The 20,164-nt window shown below is 40.3% G+C and overlaps 2 protein-coding genes across 3 annotated transcripts in view; one reads left to right on the plus strand and one right to left on the minus strand.

Moving 5' to 3' along the window:
- Positions 1–1,424: 1,424 nt before the first annotated feature.
- On the minus strand, positions 1,425–6,619 carry HINT1 (histidine triad nucleotide binding protein 1). The gene is made up of 3 exons (XM_068535809.1): positions 6,403–6,619; positions 3,494–3,598; positions 1,425–1,745 (listed from the first exon to the last, which is right to left on the minus strand). The coding sequence occupies exons 1-3, from the start codon at positions 6,511–6,513 to the stop codon at positions 1,581–1,583; spliced, it is 381 nt and encodes a 126-aa protein (XP_068391910.1). The 5' UTR covers positions 6,514–6,619; the 3' UTR covers positions 1,425–1,580.
- A 4,478-nt stretch (positions 6,620–11,097) lies between these two features.
- LYRM7 (LYR motif containing 7) overlaps positions 11,098–20,164 on the plus strand; it is a 42,092-nt gene continuing 33,025 nt past the window's right edge. Inside the window, exons 1-2 of one of the 2 annotated variants that reach the window (XM_068535808.1) lie at positions 11,098–11,364; positions 18,610–18,682. In XM_068535808.1, the coding sequence (XP_068391909.1) occupies positions 11,347–11,364; positions 18,610–18,682 (91 nt within the window). In that variant the 5' untranslated portion in view covers positions 11,098–11,346. The remainder of the gene's footprint in view (positions 11,365–18,609; positions 18,683–20,164) is intronic. The other variant, XM_068535807.1, reaches the window with a different exon arrangement.

The raw sequence follows: 20,164 nt of genomic DNA on the forward strand, positions 1-20,164 counted from the left end.
AGAATTACCTGGTGCTGTGTGGGATACTCACCCCCCCCACCACCCCCCACCCCCCTGCACACACTGAAAATTGAGTCTCAGAACGATTTTAGGCAGAAAGGTCGGACACAATCAGCAAGACAACTTAGCGGTTATCTACCTGATTTATTAGCACTAGTTTGATGAAATCAATGGGAAAGTTAATATGCCTAAGGAACTAGACTCAACCCTCTTATATATAATACAAATGCTTCTCTCATTATTACATTTTATACAGTGGCACAAATCCCTCCAAAACTCATCCCCCACCCCAAAACTTCCCTCATAAAAAAGGCATAAAAATACGTAAAGCCATAAAGTATTAGGGGAATAATTTCTTTTATAAATCCTCCTAGGGTGGGAAAGGCTCTTAAAAATATGAACTAAATTAAAAATTGATACATTAACCATATAAATATTTTAAACAAACACCATAAACAAAGTAAAAAAATGACAGTTGGAAAAAACTCACTTGTAGGACATATACAGCCAATTTCCCTAATCCACTCCCCCTAAATTTTTTAAGTCACTAATAAAATTAAAAATTCAGAAGAAAAACAATTTGCAATAAAATGTGTCAAAGTCTACTAAAATGGTCTTAGGGATTAAAAATGGAAGGAACCCATAAACACAAAGAGAATGAGAGAAGAGACAAAGCAGGCAAGAAGTATTAAATAAATTTTAGAAGCTGGAAAGTGCCTACATGAAGGAAAGCAAAGAAGCAAACCTGTTTGCCCTGCACAAACTTAGAAAGGCTAGGGTGCATGGCAAAGACCAAAAAAAAAAAAAGTTTTGTTGTCAGCCTACATAAGAACTCAAACCCTGAGATTTCCCCCCAACTCTACATAGCCAGAGTCATGCATAACTTAAAAATTTTTGCTAGTGTGCACATACACATTCACAACAATGAGTTTTCAATTTGAAGAGTTAATTCTAAATAATATATTTTCAAGTCTTTATAATAAATAGCGTTAGGTAACAAGGAAACATCATTGTATGGCTTCACATGGTCATCAAAGATTCTGTGACAAATCTACTTTCATCCCTTCCACACTACCCCAGTAGTCCAGGAGAAACACGTGACCTGGACAAAAAGCATCTTTGCTAGACCCACAACTGTCATTTTCTGGATCAATCACATCACATACTCCTTTGTTCTTAGAAAATAAGAGAATTGGATTAGAAAATCTTCTCCTGGACTAATATTTTACCCTAAAAGGATATTTCAAAGCTAAAGTTAATTTTATGAAATTTTTAAATTTGTCTTCAAAGATCACTCACACCATTATAGCCATGTACATAGGCTGAGTCCTCCGTGGGGAGAAAAAACAAAAACCTCCCAAATTATGAACTCCACCTTCAAACATTCCAACAAATATGTTTTTTAAAATAAGTCAAATACAGAATTCAGACCATGCAACAATGTCTTTTATTACGTATGGGTTTTTTAAATTATTTCTGCAATCTCTCCATACACAGGCAAAAAAAAGTATTGTTTTGCATATTGGAACTTGCAGATCTGATCACTGCATAGAGAAGGGAAAATGATCCCTACAACACACTTAACCAGGAGGCCAATTCATCTGCCGACCTCCAAGAACATGGAGATGAACATGATAGACAGACTGTCCCCCATCTGAACCTTCATTCACCACCATTCGATAACCCTTCTTCAGGCCCAGATCAGCAGCACATTTCTTGCCAACAATCATTAAATGTCCAAGAAGCTGGAAAAAAAAATAAAAGTTTCTTAAGCAATGGTAATTTACAACTTCTTGTCATCATGTAACAAACTACCAAGTTGAAATATTAAATTAAAAAACTGCCAAACTGAAACAGACTTCGGGCAAATATTTGGAAACACTTTTAATCCTAATATATAATCTACAATTAAAAACCCAGTAAGATTAGGTATTTATTAATTACTAATTTCAATAAACGAATTAGAGACAAAAATCTGCTCAATTAAAACAATTTTTAAATCATATTCCAAGTGGTATTTAAATTTTCTTAATAAGGCAAGATACCTTGCTTGCTTGTTATGGGGGAGTGTATCAGTTGGGATAGAATTGGTTATGCTGTGGTTAACAAACCACCCCCAGATCTGGTTTACAACAAACATACATTTCTTGTGTTTACTACATCTTCATCACAAGTTGACCAGGCTCTATATTCTACATCTTTTTCACTTTGAAACCCAGGCTGATGGAACAGTCTCTGTATGATCACAGTGGCAGAGGCAAGAGAGAACATGGCAAACTGGGTGCTAGCTCTTAAAGTTTCTATTCAAAAGACATGTATCACTTCTGTTTGTACTCATTGGCCAAGTTAAGTCATACGACCAGGCCCAACATCAGTGAGGTCAGAAATATAATGTACCCCTAAATAAAATAGTATTTATGAACAAGTATATAATCTACTACAAAGAGCACCAGGAAAAATTTTAATTGAGGCCAGTACCTCCTAGCAAAATCAAGTAATTATTTTTCTTTAACGGCATTAACAGAAGAGCCAATGAACCCTCTCCTGTACGATAACACTATTTCTTACTTAAGGAAAAATGAGTCTCACCAACTAATCCTTGCTTACAACCCTTTTTTGTTTAAGAATTTGTGGTGATGACTTCTTTTGGGCATCATTCTGGGATTGTTGGTGGGAGTGTAGTTTTGACCCCAGAAGGCTAGGAAATGGGTAAGAAAATACACTAATCAGTCAACACTAAAGATACTCCATTTCAAAGGCTGAAAATTAATTTCCTGTTTTCCATGCCAAACTATGTCCAATTACATTGCTCAACATAGCATATCAGAGGTTCTGCATAAGACAATGAAAATAGTAAGGTTCTCTAATTAAAAAAACACTAAAAGCATGGAACTACATCTAATTTGAATATACATCTTTTCTCTTTATCAAATTCTCAGGGAGAAATGAAAGTCTAAAGATGAAATTTGTTTTGTAAATTTAAGCCCAGAGATCATTTGAATAAAGGAATTAAAATCCAAAAAAAAAAGAATTTGTGGTGATGGATGTAAACAAGACTTACTGTGATCATTTTCTTTTTGGAAAAAAAAAAATTTATTTATTTATTTGGCTACGCCAGGTCTTGGTTGCAGCACTCGGGATCTTTGCTGAGGCATGTGGGATCTAGTTCCCTGACTGGGGATTGAACCCAGGCCCCCTGCATTGGGAGCGCAGAGTCTTACCCACTGGACCACCAGGGAAGTCCCACTGTGATCATTTTGTAGTATATACATATGTCAAATCATTATGTTATATACTTAAATCTAATATGTTATATGTCAGTTATATCTCATTAAAAAATCAAACTACTTATACATTGCCTTGAACACCTGATGATTTTCTGATTTTCCTCAGTAATGCCCTCAGGAAAATGAAAATGTGACATCACTTTAAAGTCAAAATTTAGTCTCCCAATTTAAAAAACAAGAAAATTAATGTTAGTAAATGTACTTACACCTTCATCGTCATCTTCTGCTGCAGAAATCTGGGATATATGTTTCTTGGGTATCACCAGAAAATGTGTTGGTGCTTGAGGGGAAACGTCATGGAAAGCAAGACACTGGAATAAGAGGGGGGAAAAATCAAGGTTTTCATATATAATCTTACAGCCTAAACTTATCATTCTTTCACACTAACCCCATGGGAAACACTGTAATAAATGCTAGGAAATCAGAATTGGACACAATACATGTGGTCCTCTGGTCCTTTTCATGGAACTTACAGTCTAATGGTATCTTTTTGAATTATAGTTTTGTCCAGGTATATGCCCAGGAGTGAGATTGCTGGATCATATGGTAACTCTATTTTTAGTTTTCTGAGGAACGTCCATACTGTTCTCCATAGTGGCTGCACCAATTTACATTCCCACCAACAGTGTTGGAGGTTCCCTTTTCTCCACACCCTCTCCAGCATTTATTTGTAGCCTTTTTTTTTTTTTTAAACTTTGGGTTTATTTATTTATTTATTTATCTATTTATTTATGGCTGTGTTGGGTCTTCGTTTCTGTGCGAGGGCTTTCTCTAGTTGCGGCAAATGGGGGCCACTCTTCATCGCGGTGTGCGGGCCTCTCATTATCGCGGCCTCTCTTGTTGCGGAGCACAGGCTCCAGACGTGCAGGCTCAGTAATTGTGGCTCATGGGCCTAGTTGCTCCGCGGCATGTGGGATCTTCCCAGACCAGGGCTCGAACCCGTGTTCCCTGCATTGGCAGGCAGATTCTCAACCACTGTGCCACCAGGGAAGCCCTGTAGACTTTTTAACGATGGCCATTCTGACCGGTGTGAGGTGGTACCTCATTGTAGTTTCGATTTGCATTTCTCTAATAATTAGTGATGTTGAGCATCTTTTCATGTGCCTGTGGCCATCTGTGTGTCTTCTTTGGAGAAATGTCTCTTCTGCCCATTTTTCCATTGGGTTGTTTGTTTTTTTGTTGTTGAGTTTTATGAGCTGTTTGTATATTTTGGAAATTAAGCCCTTGTGGGTCATATCATTTGCAAATATTTTCTCCCATTCCGTAGGTTGTCTTTTCGGTTTTCGTTTTGTTTTGTTTTTTTATGGTTTCCTTTGCTGTGCAAAAGCCTGAAGCCTGTAAGTTTGATTAGGTCCCATTTGTTTATTTTTGCTTTTATTTCTATTGCCTTGGGAGAATGACCTAAGAAAGCATTGGTACAATTTATGTCAGAGAATGTTTTGCCTGTGTTCTCTTCTAGGAGTTTTATGGTGTCATGTCTTATGTTTAAGTCTTTAAACATAAGCCATTTAAGCCATTTTGAGTTTATTTTTGTGCATGGTGTGAGGGTGTGTTCTAACTTAATTGATTTATATGCAGCTATCCAAATTTCCCAACGCCACTAAAAGGAAATCTTTTGATTCACGTCCCCACCTTCCCTAGGTCAGGAGCCCTGGTTGTGCAATTTGGTTTTTTTCCCTTTATGGCGGTGATCACATTTGTAATGAGAAATTTGCTGATATTTGACCAACACCGATTTCTTCCAACTTTACTCAATTACTTAATATATCTATTCTCTTTTGTAGAAATGAATAGCATAAGTAACATTTAGACAAATTACATACCACTTGAATGGTTTTGAATCTCTTGTTCTCTACTGAAGGTGGAAGCTGTTTAATAGAACCTATCCCAGCTTAACTGTCTCAGGAGTTATTCTACTTGGTACTCTGTACAAAAATGCTGTATCATTTAGATTGCTTCATGCTGTTACACCTTGGAACTTTGATGGCTCACAAGTCAGTATTTCAACGATCATTTATTAAAAGAAACTTAAAATATTTTTAAAGAAATACACATTACCTACAACAAAAGAACTCCCCTAACGGTCAAATAAAGATATTTAAATAAATTCACCTCGAGGAATTAAATCTTAGGTGTTCTGAATCTAAGAATGCTACTAGTAGCATAAAATGTTTCCTTATATTCCATATTTCATAAAGCTAATTTATTAAAGTTCACAAACCTTGTACCTAAATCAGCCAACCTGTCCAGCTTTATGTGAGATCCATAAACATAACCGCCCACTAAATATTTTATACAAGATGTCTCGAAGTCAAATGAACTCGGCCTTTCTAAAACAGTTTCACCTAGAGTGAAGTCAACAAAAACGACATTCTTAATCCCTTGGCATAAAATTGCTTCCTGTAAAATATAAAAGGAACCATTCTTCCCGGGAGGGGCCAAAGGAAAGCAAATCCTAGATGCAGGCCCACTCTCATCTCAGGAGTCCTAGGCCCGCGAATGGGCGGCGGGGGTGGGTCCGGGTGGCGTTGGCGAGCGGCCCTCGCCCAGGCCCAGCGCGTCTGTGCCGCCCCCAGGCCGTTCGCCCCCGGCCCTCTAGCTTAAGGCGGCGGGGACAGGCGCCCGGGAGCTCCCGGGCAGGCCGGCTGTGCGCGGGAGATCGCGGAGATTGGGCCCGAGTTCAGGGTGCGATCGGGTTTCTGCCTGTCAGGCAGAGCGCGGGCGAGATTGTCAGATTCCTGACACAGGAGAGGTCCGAGGCAGTCGGGGAGCAGGGGGGCGCTCAGGCCGAGGACCCGGCGCGCCCACAACAAGCGCCCAGACCCCGCAGCGCGGGCCTGCGGGCGCCCGGCGGCCTGGCCAGCGCTCCGGGCTGATAACGCGTAACCGGAGCGCAGACACGCGCCGGCCGGCCGCCTCGGAGAGGCCGCGGCCCAGCCCGCTGGCTGCGGGCCCGAGGCAGAGGCCGCGCGAGGCGGCCCGCTGCCTCCCCTTCTCCGCGGCGCACCCTCACCCCGACTCTTCCCTTCCCTTCCCTTCCCACCACGGGAAACCCGCGTGTCCACAGGCGGCTGCCCCGCCTCAGCCCACGAGCGAGGCGGCGCCCGGTGCCTACCTGGTCATCCTCATAAATGATTTTGGCTGGGATTTCCTTGCGAATGATCTTCCCGAAGATCGTGTCGCCACCAGGCCGGGCGGCCTGAGCCTTAGCGATCTCATCTGCCATCTCGGCGTCCCTCCCGCGCGGCCGTCCGGGGAGAAGGTCCGGAGGAGGGAGGAGCCGTGGGAGCTGGCAGAGGGCGGGAGCTGGCGGCCAAGCCTGCTGGGGGACCGCTGCTCTCTTGCCACGGCAGCTCGTGCGCGTGCGCACTGGCGACGTGCGCTGGGCTGCTGCGGGCGCGCGGCAGCTGTAGGGGAATCGCTGGGCGCGACTAAGCTGGAGGGCGGTTCCTGATTGGAGGCCCGAGGGTTCCGCACCAAGGTCGTTTTTCTTTCTTTCTTGTCTCTCGGGGAGTGTTGTTACTGCAGTAAGCCCTTTACTTAACTTATGGACGCTTGTAGGAAAAATCGGATACTGTAACTGAAAAGATTTGATAACCTAAGCAGTACTGGCCGTTTTTGCTGGCAGAGACACCATGATAACTTAATTTGTCAGCTACATAGGTCTTAGCTCCAGCAAGTAAGCCCACCTGCATCCGTTTTTTTTTCTCTAGCAGTGGTTCGCAACCTTGACTGCACGTTAAAAATCACTTGGGGAGCATGGAAAAAGTCCCCGGGAACTTGGCCACACCCCAGGTCAGTTAAATCACTCTCTGGGGGTGAGAGACCCAGGCATCAGTAGTTTGTAAACCTCCCTAGACTGTTCTGCAAAGAATTATTCCCAGCATTAATCAGCATAATGCAAGATGCCCCACCTTAAAAGAACACCACCTTTCCTAACCCCACATACCCCTCCATGTCTTTGCTCCTTTTTAAAAGAGTTTTCTATATATTGTGTCCACTTTATCTTTCTTGAAACCATTTGCCTCTTGTCAAGGTCACTAAGGACCTCCACTTACAAAATCCTATAGGCAATTCCAGTTCTCATTATACTTGACCCCTTGGCAACATTTGCCACTGTTGACCATGCCCTCTTTTCAGCAAAAGCCTTCACTCTCCTACCTCTCTGGATGCTATTTCTCCTTCATAGTGAGCCTTCTGTTCCAGGCCTCTCAATGCATTCCATTCTTCGCCCTCTTCTCTAGCTAACACTTAATCTCCAAGTGTCCTTATTATGAAAAATTATACCTTTACCACTTTGCCTTGGCAAAATTATTGATAGTGGTCCCCTTTAATCACAAAAGTGTCCCATTTAGTACTTTTGGTATAAAGACATTCCTGAGACAATTGGTGAAATCTAAATAATGCATACAAATTAGGAAATAGTTTTGAAAGTCTTGTTAATTTCCCCACATACATACAGCAAAATTATCAAAATCAGTTGATCTGGGGTGGGGCCCTATAATTTAGGTTTCTAACAGTTTCCAGGTGATGCAGTTGCTGCTAGCCTGGGAACTACACTTTGAGAACCACTGATGTAAGAGAATGTGTTTTTTGTAGGAAAAAAACCTACTGAAGTGTTTAGGAGTACAGCAGTATTGTGTCTGCAACTCACTTTCAAACAGTAAAGAGATCCCCAAAAAAGAAAAGGATAAAGCAACTGTAGTAAAATGTTAACAGTAGGGGAAACTGAGTGAAAGGTATTTGCAAATTCTATCTATCATTCTTGCAACTTTTCTGTAAGACTGAAGTTGTCAAAATTAAAAAATGAATATATACTGGGTTGGGTAGTAAATAATATGGTCATCTTTCACTAAGAGACTTTGCTATCTACAGAGTAATGACTCCAGTATTTATCTCCCGACCCCTTAATTCCAGATTGGTGTATGATACATAGTTCTGCCTACTCACCACCTTCAGTAGGATGTCTAACAGGCACTTCAAATTTATTTTTACTCCCTCGCAACAAACAATCTAAAAACCTCTTCCTGCAGCATTTTACATCTACTATAATGTCATTCACCAAATTGCACAAGCCAGAAGGCTTGCAATCATCAACTCTTCTTTGTGGATTTTCAACACATATGAATCTAATCACTTCTCACCTCCTCTACTCCACCACCCTAATCCAAGTCTCTATCATATCTTGCCTGGAGTACTTCAAGAGCCTCCTAGTTTGCCTATCTGCTTCTACTATAGTCCATTTGCTATACAGTAGCGAAGATGATTTTTATAAAATGTAAATCACGATGTCACTCTCCTGATGGTAAGGCATTTCATCATAGAATTAAATATAAAATCCTAAACTTGGCTTATAAGCTCTTAAGTGATCAGGCCCACGGCTGCTTCTCCTACTTCATTTCCTTCCATTTCATCCTTATTGACCAGCTTCACCCAAAGTGGGTATGATAGGCAGAAGATTTCCATCTCCTAATCCCTGGAGCCTGTGAATATGTTACTTTACATGGTAAAGGGGATGAGCAGATATGGTTAAGTTAAGGGTCTTCAGGTGGGGAGATTCCGCAATTATCCAGGTGGGCCCAGTGTAATCACATGGACCCCTTTAAATGAAAGAGGAATACGGGAGAGTGAGACTCAGACAAGGAGATATGATGATGGAAGCAGGGGTGAGAGTCAAAGACGGAAGATGCTCCACTGTTGACTTAGAAGATGGAAGGGGCCACAAGCAGATGACATTCTGGAAGTCAGAAGTCCAAATTGGGTTCCACTGGGCTAAAATCATGGTGTCAGCAGGGCTGCATTCCTTCTAAAGGCTCTAGGGGAGAACGGTTCCCTTGCCTTTTCTGTCTTCTAGAGGCCACCTGCGTCCCTGGGCTTCTGGCCCTTCCTCCATCTTCAAAGACCACAGAAGAGCATCTGCAAACCTCTCCCTGACTCTGCTTCCTTCTTCCACTTATAAAGATCCTTGTGTTGGGACTTCCCTGGTGGTCCAGTGGTAAAGAGTCCGCCTTCCAATGCAGGGGATGCGGGTTCGATCCCTGATCGGGGAACTAGGATCCCACATGCTGCGAGGCAGCTAGGCCGGCGTGCCACAACTACTGAGCTCAAGCACCTCAACTAGAGAGCCCGCATGCCGCAAACTACAGAGCCCACTTGTTCTGGATCCTGTGCGCCACAACTACAGAGCCCACCCGCCCTGGAGCCTGAGTGCCACAACTAGAGAAGAGGAAAACCACACGCCACAACTAGAGAGAAGCCCGCGTGCTGTAACGAAAGATCCCGCATGCCTCAACGAAGATCCCGGGTGCCACAACTAAGACCCGACGCAGCCAAAAATAAATATAAATAAATAAATAATAAATAAATCTTAAAAAGAGAAAGATCCTGTGTTTACATTGGGCCCATCAGACAACCCAGGATAATCTTCCCATCTTAAAATCCTTAATCACATCTACAAAGCCCCTTTTGTCATAAATGGTAATAATATATTCAAAAGTTCCTAGGATTTAAATAGGGACATGTTTTGTAAGCCATTAGTCAGCCTACCACATACTCCATGACCTTATGTGATGAACATGTAGGAATTTCCTGTTCAGTTCTGGGTCCCACACTTTGAGATGCCAACAGACCAAGACATATTCCCAGAACAACCAGAATAGTCACCTCTTTTATGGAACAGCTCAAGGAACCATACATATTTACCCAAGAGAAGAGAAGCTTCAGGACTGAATTGATTTTGGGGCACTATGGAAACTATACTTTGAAAGGTTGGCAGATAAGTGGCTTTGGTTAACTGAATACAGTACCCTAGTTAGCCAGAAATTATAAAAATAAATTATGAATGTTCAGGAGATTGGGCTGTGATTCTAAACTGAAAATGAAAATAGGCATCTTTGAATCATTCATTAGCAATCAGAAGGCACTACTATACAATGTCACAAGATCATCTAATTTATTGTTTCCTGGATAAAAGACAGTATCCAGTATATTTGGTTTAATTGCTTATGTTAAACGTTCTTTTGCAAATCCAATGCATTTTAATTTTTAAAAAGTCGACTATTATCTTGCTATTCTCATGTTGACTTGCAGTATTCTTTAAAATGACATAAATCACAGAGAAGGAAAAGGGTCTTGGATATCCATTGGTCTAAATCTTTCATTCCTAATAAAAAGTCCATTTTACCTAAAAGTTAACCTGAGGGGTGGGTAGGGAAGACAAACCATGATTATGCGATGGGAGCCAGGTTGAGATTTTTTTCTTGATGCTTGCAAGGTCATAAGTTAAATGTACTTAAATGCTTTATGACTGTTTATGATCATGATGCTGCTAATAAACTATCTGTTTCCAACTTCTTGACCAGCAAAACCAAGGAGTAGGGCAAGTTGAGTAGGCAGGATGAGTAGAGGGTAAGACTGAGCTTTCAGGTTAATCATAGGCATTTGTATCCCAGACCTCCATTTGCTAATCGTGTGGTCTTGAGCAAGTAACTCAACCTCACCTTCTAGAAGAATGAAGTGGGATAATGTACCAATAGCGCTTTTGGGAGTCAGCGTTCCAGTCAACGCCTACTATAGTTGTTAGGGCTTGGCTCTTATTTATGCACTTTTGCAAGGACACATTTGCAACCCGGAAACGTTAAAATAATGGTTCCTTAACAGATAACCCCAACCCCCAAACAGGAGGAAAGGACATAAAGGTGCCGAAGCCATCAATTAAGTGTCAATCCACACTCAGCCACCGGCGGTTGCCTCAGAAATGGCCGGAAGTGCCTCTGCCCCTAACTAACATGGCGTCCAGGTGATTTCCGTTCCCCTCTCGGCTGTAATTGAGCTCGGCTGCTCCTCGCGGTTTTCCCAGAGGGTACCGGCTTAGCAAACACCTCTCGCCTGTCCCTTCACGGGGGGCGGGGCTACGAAGGAGCTACTGCGTGGTGATTGGTTGCGGCTCGTTAAGAACGTGGCTACGGGGTGTTGGACCGTCCACACCAGGCGGTGACTGGTTGCCGAGAGGCGGGGCGGCTTGACCGCTGGAGAAGTAGCCGGAGCTGTGAGGAGAGCCATGGGTCTGGCGGCCAAGGTGACTGGGTCCGGGGAGGGGTTGGGTACGATGCCGGCGGGGAGGGTAAGAGCGCGGCCTTGCGAACGTAGACTGGAATCTCTGTAGCTGGGGTTCAGGACCCTCCACGGAGTATGTGGCCTTTACAGCTGAGGAGCCGGAGACCGACCCTGCAGGGCAGTGGAAGGTTTGTGCAGGTGCGGAGGAGAGAGGGCGACACAGGTGGTCCTGCTTCTTCGTCTACTGGGTACGGAATGTTTGTCCGTGATGCATGCCGGCGACTTGAGTTCTGCCGCCTTGCCATCTCCACACCGAGTGTTTGTGTGAGGGCCCCATTTCACATCCTTGGGAATTGTACGAGACCCCAAAGTCAGTCCTGCGCTGAAACCATCCGATGAGGTGAAAGGTTTCGTCAGTTAACCAGACGGTGCACAGACGTCTAGGAACCAAGGAAACCGATTCCAGACAAAACCGTTTGCCAAAAGTAGCACTTAGCGAGACAGAGCAGAAACCTGTGATTCCTGAGTGTTGTGAACGAGCTTGGGAAGTGATGGCCCCGCCGGGGTCGTGGGTCACATCCCCGAGGACCTTGTCTCGGATTCATTTCTTGTCAAACTGATGCGCATTCCTGGCCAGTGTACAATTCTCTGGGACCAGCCATCCCTAACTTTAAGTATTATCAGCATGGCCGGCTGAGACCAGTCCCTGTCACTGGTTGAGATATGAAAAAGGGGAAACGGCCTGCTATAGTCTAGTGAGGAAAAGCAGTGCTTATAATGGTTGGTCAATAACAGGGAGCCACCAAGAGTGCCTCGTGTACTACTGAACTCTGTGCTTAGTACATTTCAATATATGTCATAGGACCAAGAGAAACAGAATTGTAAACGGTTATTCATTCAAAACACTTACTGAGTGTCCATAATAGTTATTAGTAGCACCTAACAGCCAGCATTTAGCCTATACTGTCTAGGCATAGTGGAAGCAACAATAACTTCATACAGAAATCTGGCAGGTATGGAGAGTTTAAACAATTACTTAATTACAAGTGTAGTAAGTGCTTTGAATTGAAAATAGAGTTTGTTTTTTTTTTTATACAGCAGGTTCTTTGGGTTATATATTTTATACATATTAGTGTATACATGTCAATCCCAATCTCCCAGTTCATCTCCCCCCGAACCCCCCCCACTTTCCCCCCTTGGTGTCCATACGTTTGTTCTCTACATCTGTGTCTCTATTTCTGCCCTGCAAACCAGTTCATCTGTACCATTTTTCTAGATTCCACATATATGCGTTAATATACGATATTTGTTTTTCTCTTTCTGACTTACTTCACTCTGTAAGACAGTCTCTAGGTCCATCTGTGTCTCTACAAATGACCCAATTTCGTTCCTTTTTATGGTTGAGTAATATTCCATTGTATATATGTACCACATCTTCTTTATCCATTCATCTGTCAGTGGACACTTAGGTTGCTTCCATGACCTGGCTATTGTAAATAGTGCTGGAATGAACACTGGGGTGCATGTGTCTTTTTGAATTATGGTTTTCTCTGGGTATATGCCCAGTAGTGGGATTGCTGGGTCATATGGTAATTCTATTTTTAGTATTTTAAGGAACCTCCATACTGTTCTCCATAGTGGCTGTATCAATTTACATTCCCACCAACAGTGCAAGAGGGTTCCCTTTTCTCCACACCCTCTCCAGCATTTGTTGTTTGTAGATTTTCTGATGATGCCCATTCTAACTGGTGTGAGGTGATACCTCACTGTAGTTTTGATTTGCATTTCTCTAATAATTAGTGATGTTGAGCAGCTTTTCATGTGCTTCTTGGCCATCTGTATGTCTTCTTTGGAGAAATGTCTATTTAGGTCTTCTGCCCATTTTTGGATTGTGTTGTTTGTTTTTTTGATATTGAGCTGCATGAGCTGCTTGTAAATTTTGGAGATTAATCCTTTGTCAGTTGCTTCATCTGCAAATATTTTCTCCCATTCTGAGGGTTGTCTTTTTGTCTTGTTTATGGTTTCCTTTGCTGTGCAAAAGCTTTAAAGTTTCATTAGGTCCCATTTGTTCATTTTTGTTTTTATTTGCATTACTCTAGGAGGTGGATCAAAAAAGACCTTGCTGTGATTTATGTCAAAGAGTGTTCTGCCTATGTTTTCCTCTAAGAGTTTTATACTGTCTGGTCTTACATTTAGGTCTTTAATCCATTTTGAGTTTATTTTTGTGTATGGTGTTAGGTAGTGTTCTAATTTCATTCTTTTACATGTAGCTGTCCAGTTTTCCCAGCACCACTTGTTGAAGAGACTGTGTTTTCTCCATTGTATATCCTTGCCTCCTTTGTCATAGATTAGTTGACCATAAGTATGTGGGTTTATCTCTGGGCTTTCTATCCTGTTCCATTGATCCATATTTCTTTTTTTTTTTTAATTTATTTATCTTTTATTTTCTTTATTTTTGGCTGCGTTGGGTCTTCGTTGCTGCACGCGGGGTTTCTCTAGTTGTGGCGAGCGGGGGCTACTCTTCGTTGCGGTGCGCGGGCTTCTCATTGCAGTGGCTTCTCTTGTTGCGGAGCACGGGCTCTAGAGCGCGCCGGCTTCAGTAGTTTTGGCGTGCGGGTATAGTTGCTCCGTGGCATGTGGGATCTTCCTGGACCAGGGCTCGAACCCATGTCCCCTACATTGGCAGGTGGATTCTTAACCACTGCACCACTAGGGAAGTTCCCTGATATATATTTCTGTTGAAAATACAGTGTGTTTTATGAGCACATAACTCGGATTTAACCTGTGCGGAGGGATGCCAAAAAAAACAAAACAAAAAAATCCCTCATAAAAGTATAAGTTGAGACCTGAAGTTTTGTTAGAACCTAGCTAGGAGAATAGAGAAAAGAGTATTCTATGAAGAAGAAATATCATATGGACCATCCTCGAAGTGGGAAGTTGCTTGGAAAACTTGAATACAAATGAAATTAAATAGAATTCATTCCAAAAACACTTTTGGTGAGAACTGCCATGTGTAGAAGACACCTGTGCCGTGTGGAAGATACAAAGATGACCGAGAAGCCTTTCAGGAAGTAGAGGACACAGCAAGTAATTGTAGTAAGTGCCCACTGCTGTGGATGTACTCAAGAGGGGCATATAACCCAGACTTAGAAGAGACAAATAAGTACTAACCAGCTAAAGTGAAACCTAGTACAGAAATTATATCATCCACCCTTAAAATTAGCCCATTATTCAAGAAAATTGAGGCAAAAAGGCTAAGTAATTTGACTTTCCATATATACTGCCAGAATTTGTCCAATCAATATAAGTAAATTAGTAAGAGAAGACAGTCTGTGACCTAGCTGTCTACATTTTAATGAAAGTTTATTAACTCCAAGGTGATATTAGCTCTAAGGCAGTAATGATGACATTTTCTTTTTCTTAATACTAATTCTTAAAGTAGGGATACTGGTTGTTGTACTAATGGAATCACTTTGTTTTTTCCCTGAATAGCATGTAAAACGATTAGGCTTACTTACTTCTCACTTTTTTCTTAATCCCATGCAATCTCTTCCACCGCTCTTGTAATATTAAACTCCCTGGGTTTCTATGATGTTCTACCACCTTTAATGTCCCTATTTCTCCAGCAATCTTTTCAAGACAATCTCGGCTTTTACTATCAAACATCTCAAAATTTTTCCAGTCTCTACACATTACTCAATTCCAAAGCCAATTTCACATTTTTAGATGTTTGTTACAGCAGCATCCCACTTCCCAGTAGTAAAATCTGTATTAGTTTCCTATGGCTGCTCTAACAAATTACCACAAATTGGGTGGCTTAAAACAACAGAAATTTATTGTCTCACAGTTCTGGAGGCTAGAAGTCTGAAATCAAGGTGACAGCAGAGCCATGCTCCCTCTGAAACTCTGGGCAGAATCTTTACTTCTTCCTAAAGTCTGATGGTGGCCATCAATCCTTAGTGTTCCTTGGCTTGCTGTTGCATCACTCCAATCTCTGCCTTCATCTTCGCATGGTGGTCTTACACCTTTGTGTTTCTTTCTTCACCTGGCATTATCCTCTTCTTTGAAGGGTACTAGTCATATTGGATTAGGGCCTACTCTAATGATTCACTTTAACTCAGTTATAGCTGTGAAGACCCTACTTCCAAACTAAGGTCACATTTACATGTACTGAGGATTAAGACTTAAACATGTCTTTTGAGGGGACACACAATTCAAGCTATAACAATATAGATACACCACGTTTTATTTATCCATTCATGAGTTGGTAGACATTTGGGTTATTTCTACTTTTTGACTGTTTTGTATAATGCTAGTATGCACAGTCATGTACAAGTTTTTATATGAACATATGTTTTCATCTTGGTTGTATACGTAGGCATGGAATTGCTGGGTCATATGATAGATAACTCTATGTTTAATTTTTGGAACAACTGCTAAACTTTTCCAAAGCAGCTGCAGGATTTTACATTCCCACCAACAATGTATAAGAGTTTCCATTTTTCCACATCTTACACATGTTATTGACTGTCTTTTTTTTTTTTGACTGTAGCCATACTATTGGGATGAAGTGGTACCTCACTGAAATTTAAATTTGTATTTCCCAGATGGCAAATTATGTTGAGCATCTTTTCATGGCCTTAATAGCCATTTGTTTGTCTTCTTTTGAGAAATGTCTATTCAAATCCTTTGCCTATTTTTAAATTAGTTTTTTATTTGAATTGTAGAAGTTCTTTATACATTCTAGATACTAGCCCATTATCAGGTATACGATTTATAAATATTTTCTTTCCTTCTGTGGGTTGTCTTTTCTCTTTCTTGATAGTGTCCTTTCCCTTTATCTTTTAAAACAATTTTTCTAGTTTTTATAAAGGGGATAAATGTGTAAAATTTAAGAAGTCAAACAGTGTTACACAGAAACCAGTAGGTGTCTACTTCCTTCTACATACTCCCAATTCCTGCTCCCCAGATATAAGCACTTTTAATCATTTTACTTATTTTTTCTGATATTTACCTCCATGTTTCTAAATAACATGTTTAAACTACTATTGATTTTTTTTTTCCTCTTTGGGGATATTTATTGACCTTTGTCTATGAAAGTTGAGGACTAAGTTCCCCCTTATACCCTATTCCTCTCAATATACAGATTTTGGTGAAGCAGTTTTTCATCTTTGATATTAATATGACTATACAGAACTTGTCCACAGCTGAGCCCTCTAATATAAATATATGATTATGTTGCCTTTCTTTTCTAAGTCTTAGTTTTTCTTTCTTTCTTTCTTTTTTTTTTAAATATGTATTTATTTAGCTGCACCAAGTCTTAGTTTCATCATGCAGGCTCTTAGTTGCGGCATGCGGGATCTAGTTCCCCACCCGGCCAGGGATTGAACCCAGGCCCCCTGCATTGGGAGCATGGAGTCTTAACCATTGGACCACCAGGGAAGTCCCAGTTTTTCTTGAAGTTAATAACTGTCTTGTTTTTATTATCATTTTCCTACATAGCTATTTCCAAACTCTGAGCAAAACTGATGTCTACTAGTATCGTTTTTTCCTAGCAGCATCTTTTGTAGAGCAATATACCCTTTTGCTATAGTCCAGACTAGTTGCTTTCTATGCTGGCTGCACAAATGCTGACCTATATTTGTCCTTCCCCATCATCTCTGCCTCTCCTATGTTGGATCACCTGTGTCCCTCATTCCCATTTTTTTTCTTTTGTGATTCATCCCCTTATTTTGGTGGAGCACAATCTTCTATAGCTTTCCAAGAAAGGGCGTATGGCAAATAAGAGACTTTGCATTTCTGAAAATGTTTATTTGCCATTGCAGTTAGGTGATAGTTTGGATATGTATGGTGTTCTAAGCTGGACATTTTGTACAAAACTTGAAGATTTTATACCATTGTCTTCTCACAGTGATGCTATTTAGAAATCAGGTACCATTCTGATTTTCTGTTTTTTATACGTGAACTGTTTTTTTCCCTCCAAGATTATTCATGGGTTTTGTGTTGAGCACTTGATGGAGGCTGTTTTCTTTGTTCTGTCTTGTTGGAGATCTGTGAATATAACTGTTGGGCCATCTAGACTACTCCTTTAATTTTCTTATCCTTTCTCTCCTTATTTTGTATCTCTGAATTCTTATTCAACTTTCGGGGTAGTTTTTCTCAACTTAATCTTTGCTATCACTCTTTTGATATCCAAGAGTTTGGGGGCATTTTCTGAATGTTCCTTTTTAAATTTACTGTAACTTCTTTTTGTTGTTATTCCATGTTTGTAATAATTTATGTTTCTGAGAAGGTTCTTTGTGGTTGGTCAGTCTTTGTTTTGTTTTATTTTTATGTTTTCTGCTCCCTGTTTTCTGTTTCTGTTTTGGTATCTGCCTTTGATGTTTTAGGTTTTCTAGTATATGTAAAATACTTAAAATAGTGCCTAGCGCACAGGATACACTTAGTAAAGTTTAGGTATTGTTATCTGGTGAATGGACTGGGGGAAAGGAGGGAATGGTGGCAGACTGACAAATCTTTGTCAGTAGTCTAAGCAAGAGATAGGGAGAGGTCTGAACTTAAATTGTTTTGGGTGATGGAGAATATACAAAAGATTAGAGAAACATCCCTACAGTTTCTACATGAGGAGTAAGGTAGATATAAAGAATGACCTAGAGATTTCTGGCTTGAGAAATCCATTGTTTTCCATAACTGAAATTGAGAAGACAGAAGAAAGAGCAATATTGGGGGGACAATATTGAATACCTTTTTGTTTGGTTTTTTTTTAGCACAGTCTTAGAATATTCAGAAGTCTCAGCATTCCACTTCTTTTTTGAGAAAGCACAATTAAACCTGCCTAATATCTGAAACATCTTCCTCTGGGCTCTTCTAAGATGTAGTATATTCACGAGTTTGTGTGCATGTGTGTATGACTTTAAGAACAGATGAAGTTCCCAGGTTAAGCAAAATAAGAACAAATACCAGACTGGTAAATTTGGTTACCTTAGCAAACTAGTTTTGGCAGGGGGAATCATTAACTTTTTAACCATTCTCGTATTGTTTTGTTTCAAAGAATTTTGTATTGTTTTTGTAAATACATAAGGCTAATTTTTTTTTAATTTAAAGATAAATAATCAAGGGAAAGTTGTTTTGGCCAACTCTTGTTTTCACCAGCTATTTCGAAAAATAGTCTAAAAAACAAACAGAAAATAAATACTGTTTAATCCATGTAATTATGTAAAATGTGAAATTTTTTCTTTTGAGGTCTGAATTCTAATTTTCTTTATAGGTTTTACAGCTCTTTAAAACACTGCACAGGACCAGACAACAAGTTTTTAAAAATGATGCTAGGGCACTAGAAGGTAAGTTTATATTTTGCCCCTTTGGAGCAAGTCCATTCTTCAGGTGGCTGCTAATAATACAAGAGACCCTGTATGGTGGTCAAGACCTATCTTGGGGAATGACCTTCACGATCTCTCCCCTAATGTTTTTTTAAATAAAGATGAGTTTACCTTACACTTCTTTGAGAAGTATCTACAAAGAAAAAATTTTAAAGATCGAGTTTTCATAAAAAATCAGGGAAAAAAAGGATCAGAATTTCAATGTGCTCCATTATTTGCCTTATGTTCAAGCCATGAAACTCATTTATCTATTATATAATCAAATTTTCACATCCTCTAAGACCAGATACTACCATATTGTTAATGCCTTGTGTCTTTCTAGAAGTGACAGCAGCTATGAAAGAGAATCTATCACAAATGATTCCAAATTCAGTATTTCACTGTTTAAAGTGGTTTCTGTCTTATCCAGAACTCAGAGCTCTAAAGCTTAGGTTCTGTGTTGGTCATACTCAGTTTCTAAACCTCTTTTAAGAGGGCACCTTGGGGGAGGGGTGGAGGGATAAATTGGGATATTGGGATTGACATATACACACTGCTATATATAAAATAGATAACTAATAAGGACCTACTGTATAGCACAGGGAACTCTTCTTAATACTCTGTAATGACCTATATGGGAAAAGAATCTAAAAAAGAGTGGATATATGTATAGGTATAACTGATTCACTTTGCTGTGTAACAGAAACTAACACAACATTATAAATCAACTATACCCCAATAAAAATTAAAAAAAAAAATTCAACCTCTATTTAAAAAAAAGAGGCCACCTACATAAAGTGTCCCCACTGTCCCTAGGAATTCAAGTTTTTGTAATTTACCAAAAAAAATTTCTTGAATATTAAAGTATATGCCTCATATTATATGTACTTTACACAAATTCCTCATTTAATTCTTATCACAGCCCTGTGAGGTAGTTAACTATCATAATTTCTATTTTTTCAGATAAGAAAACTGACAAAGTGTGAAAGGATTTACCCCACATGATACTTAGTAAGAGGTGGAGCTGGGATTTAGCCTAAACATTCTGGCTCCAAAGCCTAAACTCTTACCCACCTTACATATTGAAATGTATCGAGCATAGAAGGAAGGTTTTATGGCTAATCTCCACCAGCATAACATATTTTTAAATGTTTTTAAGTGAAATAATTATAAGAATAGCTAATACTGCATATTTACTAAGCACTGTACATGAATTGTTCCATTAAATGCTCACAGCACACTCTAAGGCAGTTTATCAGTTATATTGAATTATGCTGCTGTAGTGATGCCAAAGTCTCAGTGGTATATGAACAAAAGTTTTATTTATCAGTCACTTTACTTGTCAGTCAAGGCACCCAAAATTATTTGTATATCCTCTTTGCTGCTATATCTTCATTTTAAGTGTGTGGTTGGCGGGGGGGTAGGGATAACATGCTTGTATGTATTGAGTTTTGCCATTTTAAA

The sequence above is a fragment of the Eschrichtius robustus genome, chromosome 2, assembly GCF_028021215.1.
Source record: "Eschrichtius robustus isolate mEscRob2 chromosome 2, mEscRob2.pri, whole genome shotgun sequence".
NCBI classification, from domain to species: Eukaryota; Metazoa; Chordata; class Mammalia; order Artiodactyla; family Eschrichtiidae; genus Eschrichtius; species Eschrichtius robustus.

Coding starts and splice junctions, on each gene's coding strand:
- HINT1 (XM_068535809.1), bottom strand. CDS start 6,513: ATGGCAGATGAGATCGCTAAGGCTCAGGCCGCCCGGCCTGGTGGCGAC. Junction 3,599..6,402: donor TCATTTATGAGGATGACCAG/GTAGGCACCGGG, acceptor CTCTTATTCCAG/TGTCTTGCTTTCCATGACGT. Junction 1,746..3,493: donor CAGAAGATGACGATGAAGGT/GTAAGTACATTT, acceptor TTTTTTTTCCAG/CTTCTTGGACATTTAATGAT.